The 5,000-nt window shown below is 40.5% G+C and overlaps 1 protein-coding gene across 1 annotated transcript in view; it reads left to right on the top strand.

Moving 5' to 3' along the window:
- Positions 1-5,000, top strand: part of tmem131l (transmembrane 131 like) — a 101,009-nt gene that overhangs the window by 90,160 nt on the left and 5,849 nt on the right. Inside the window, 1 exon segment of the mRNA XM_080759711.1 lies at positions 711-820. Coding sequence (XP_080615837.1) covers positions 711-820 — 110 coding nt within the window.

The raw sequence follows: 5,000 nt of genomic DNA, 5'->3' as shown, positions 1-5,000 counted from the left end.
TATATGAACCTTTTGTTACATTTTGATGTATTTAATAAACCTTAGACAGGCTCCCTTTGTAGATATATTTAATAAACTTTAGACAGGCTCCCTCAGTAGATATTTAATCTATGATACCTAGTGCATGTTTTCTTGATTTTGTTATAGCGCCCTCCCTAGGACAAATGTCACCGGCCGCCACTGTGAGAGAGAGAGACAGAGAGAGAGTGAGAGAGAGAGAGAGCGAGGAGGGGGGGTTGCGAGTTGTAGATGTTAAGCCTCACCAGGTATAGTTTTGGGAAATAAACCACAAACTCAGCCTATACTGTAGGGTGCCATCCTCCAACCTGGCATGCCTATTTTTGGGCATGTCATTATAGGTGAGCATTTTGAAAACATTACATTTTTCTTCCTGAAATAACCCATTTTGGGCAGGAACCCATGTTGGTGTTTTAACTAAGCATCATGTTATACTTTAGCTATTGAAAAATAGCAGATCTACAAGCTCATAGCACGCCACTCGGTGGCGCGCTATGAGCTTGTACGTCTGCTATTTTTGAAAAATCGTAAAAATGCGGCACAAATCTTTGAATATATCTTCTTTCAGAGCGAACGTTTTTATTTCTTTACACGTCGGACCTAAATAGGATAATAATGATATATAATTTCCAATAATATTTGCAAAAAAATAGCCAATCTCTGTCTGTCTGTCATGTCTGTCCATCCTACAGTGCTACCAGTTTGTACCGTAAAGATGTGTGCCAAACTCCGGAGCCGGTTCCGGTTCCATGTTTTAACCCCAGCTTCGCCGCTGTCACTGCTGGTCTGGACAGGAATGCTGGTAAGTTCTTACTTAAACCCTGTTCATGTAACGTTATGGTACGAGTCAACAGTCACTTTAAGGTGATAAGGTGACCACTGACCGCCGAAAACTATACAACATGACGCTGTGGTTATTAAAGGACTCACCCGAACACATCTCTCTGTTTTTTTACCAATAGAGAGTATGCACATGCATTCTTTTCCCATCAGGACACGCCCCCCTCATCTAGACTGAGTGGCAACACATTGAGCAGCATGGAGTGTTGGAGTTTGGAAGCGCTCGTTGGAAATCTCTCAACCGTCCTGCCTACCACCTGTGTCTAAATGTCACATAATGCAGGAGGCAGCAAAATGTTGTGTTATTGAAAACGAGCACTTCCAAACTCTGACGCTTAGGTCACATTCACACCAGAAATCTTTGCTGCGATTAAAACGAATCCTGCTGCGCATTGTCAGAAAGTGCACTTCGTTTGGCAGGTGTGTGAAGGCTCATTTCGAATCCTAATGCGTGTCAAAGATAAAATAATCAAATGCAGGGCATGTATTGACAGAAAGTAGCTCAGAACGTTTCTATGGTGGATTTTTATGAAACAAAAACTTTGCAGATAGAAAGAGGATTATTCAAGCGTTTCGTACAGCTGCAATGTTGGTGAGTTTAACATTGTTTAATGCAATCAAGACAGGACTTTTCTGTTTGGATGAGTGGCCAGAAAGTAGTTTTTTTTGCCACTCAGTGGGCGTTCCCGCATAACTTCCAGGTACGATCGTGTCACGTGCATACCCTCTTATCACCAAGGTGGTCAGCTTATCACCTAAAACTGGAGTATGAAAGTCACTTACTACGTGATAGTTAACCCTAACTTTAAGTCAGATTCCAATACCCTCCACAGTGATCCAGTGTGGTCTAATCAGTTTTTGTCTTTTTTTTTTTTTATAGAATTGATTAAATCCGTTTGGTCAACTGTTAACGGTTAACCTACTCATGAACAATGAGTTTACATTGACAGCAATATTCAGATAACAGCCATTAACCCCAATGAGTCTGAATAGGAAATCCCTTGTAAACGACATCTCTTTTGATCTCCTCTCACCTGAATAAGATAACAGATCAAATCAACACGAGTGCCAAGACAAAACGTATTTGTATACAGCAGCATGTTTTACACATAAAGACAACTATACTCGGCACAATTATAGTGTTGATTTCATCGACTAAAACTATGACAAAAAAAATGTTCGTTGTCTTATGTTTTTTCCACTGATGAAAACGAAACAAAAAACTAAGCTATGGTGAGTAAAATGAAGACTAAATATATTAACAATTTCGTCAAAAAACTCAAGTCGAGTTTGTTTGCGCTCGGGTGTCGCTCTCTCATAAAATAGCCGATCTACAAGCTCACTGAACTTGTACGTTGGCTATTTTCAACATGCAACCAAGTGTAACACTCAGCCATTACGACACCATCAAGGCCTGCCGAAATACATTTTAGTGGACAAAATCAACTGTTCATTTAGTCGACTACAATCTTATGATATTTAGTTGACTAAAACTGGACTACTTAAGTATGTTGATCATAGCTAATAACACGCGCACGCACGCACACACACACACACACGCACACGCATACACACATACATTTCATGATGTGGGCTTTGTTGCTGTCATTTTGCATATCAACTCAATTGTTGAGTGTTGGTAATATTTAATATAGTAATATAGTTACGTTTTTTTGTCTCATTGTATTCGGCATTAGTAAATAAACTAAATATTTACAGAGTGGTACATAATATATAACGGATGTTAACAATTGCTATTTTGCATTCATATGACACCTTTTGGCGTGCCTTAGGCATTAGGAGTTTGAAAATGAATGCCGTAGTAGGGCACTGTTTCTAAACGCCGCTCCATTTTTCTGAAAAACCTATGTTTCTATGTCAGTGGTGTTCAACCTTCTTCATGTCAAGGACCCCCAGAATTATCTCTATTGGGCCACGGACCCCCCATCTGAAAATATGTAGTTCCAGAGACCCCCCCAGAAGCAAATATTTTAGTTAAAAATGTTCACTCTGAAATACTGTATATATCCAATGATTTGCGCCACATTTTAAAGATTTTTCAAAAATAGCAGACCTACAAGCTCGGTGGCCATGTAGATCTGCTATTTTTCAAATAGCTAAATTACAACATAATGTTTAAAACACCAAAAGGGGTTCCCAGAAAATACATTTTCAGGTGGGTTGCCAATTCCAGCCGATCAGGAGAAAGAAATGTATTTATCAGCTTAAATTTGATAGTGTTCCAGTACCATTGCTCATTTATTTGTGTCATCACTTTCAAATTCACTTGTTTTCTCCTGCAATCCTGTACGAGTTCTCTCTCCAGATTGGATCAAATCGATATCCTGACCTGAGTTGAAAATGCCTTTGTACTTTGTGTACTAAAGACCCTTGTTAATGAACAACATTGAACAAACACTCTATAATTAGCAATGATTACTGTCAGAATATAGAGGCATTTGAACCAGAAAAAGCACTATCAACTTTTGAAGCTTGTTAGAAAACGGGTTAGGTGGGTTTCTGTGGGATTCACCGGTGGGTTTTGAAGGTGGGGTCCAGAGTGAGTTTCACAGTCACGGGCGGTGACTGGAGACCGGACCTGTCCACCAGGTTGGGTGCTTGGTCCTGGGGGGTCCTGGGGGGTCCTGGGAGGTTGCATTGAGCTTGCACAAAAAGAACAATTTCACCCTCATTTCTTCATTTTTTTATTTTTCTTCTTTTTTTTAAACCTGTGATCTGACAATGAAGTTGAATGTTGCCTCTCGATTTCCCCCGGGAAAGGATGAATGAAGAATTTAAATCTTGAATGGGGGTGCTGTCATGGCACAAAATATGGTCAGATGGGCGTCTGCGGACAAATACATGTAAAACATTAATTAGGGGGTCCTTGACATGAAAATGTTTTAGAACCACCACTTTAATTAGAACTGGGAAAGTCATCTGTCATTTTCTTTTCTTTGGCTATTCAAAAATAGCAGATATACAAACTCGTACTTGTAGATCTGCCTCTTTTGCACCACTCGGTTCACACAGGTGTGATTTTTTTAATCTGCCTCAGGTCCTCATGGGTTAAAGACGGCACATTATTCACTTTATCTTGGCCCATTGAATTGGCCTCCATGGAAGAAGTGATGTTTTCAGTCCTGTCTGTTTGTTTTACGTTCCTGTGTTTTTAACCCATTTTGGGGCGGGAACCCCCTTTTGGTGTTGTAGCATTATGTTATGCTTTATCTATTGAAAAATAGCAGATCTACAAGCTCATAGCGCGGTCTGCTATTTTAGAAAAAAAATCGAAGAACCACTGACATAGAAACATTGTTACTTATTGAATTGTGGAGTGTTTTGACACCTTTTGTGTCGGGATCGGATTTTAGAATCGGAGGGGGGGAGTGGGAGGGAACAAGATGGTGGTAGAGGAGGGGTCCGATCGGCAGGTAGGGAGGAGCCAGGATGTCGAGGGTCTTATAAGGAAGGGCTGAGGAGGTCAGGGTGGTCTGCAGTTTGTATATTGTTGTATTTGAACTTGGAGCCATGCCAGTGAAGGTCATGAAGGAGATGTGTGATGGTGTGCTCTGGTGTGCACGCTCCACTGGTGAGTTAATACTTGTCTTTGTAACATACAGCTCTGAAAACCCTTATATATTGTGATATATTTGCTAATTGCGTCGCTAGAGAGTGTTTTGTTCAGTGAAAAAAGGGGCTCCCCTCCAGCTCTTTAGTAAAACAGAAAGTATATTTTCGAGTGGGTCAATTCAATGGACCCTTTGCTAAATCCCACAGAAAAAAGGGATTGTCCAATTCCAGTCCAAATAGTTTTGGACTGGAAAGCAAGCTTTATAGCTCCGTCGCCTCATAGCTGTCCATTGTTGTTTTTGCGTGGCTGTGTTGTTGAAACGAATACACAGCATATAACGTCAGCTTGCGAGACCTGGGCATGGCAGAGTGGAGGAGACTAGTGGGTGGGGCTTAGCGAAGAGTCAATTTAATCAAATCGGGAGAGAACCCATTTGTCAGTTTCAGTTTTATGTTGTTTTACGATTCTAATTTTGGGAGGAAGTGTCTTTTAATGAAGTAGTATAGTACAGCCTAGACCTGATTTATGTGGAAAAGGGTTGAGATTTGGCATTCATTGTATTTGAGTC

This window comes from Protomyctophum bolini (genome assembly GCF_963924005.1).
Source record: "Protomyctophum bolini genome assembly, chromosome: 3".
NCBI lineage: Eukaryota > Metazoa > Chordata > Actinopteri > Myctophiformes > Myctophidae > Protomyctophum > Protomyctophum bolini.
This window is presented reverse-complemented; position numbering and strand designations above follow the sequence as displayed.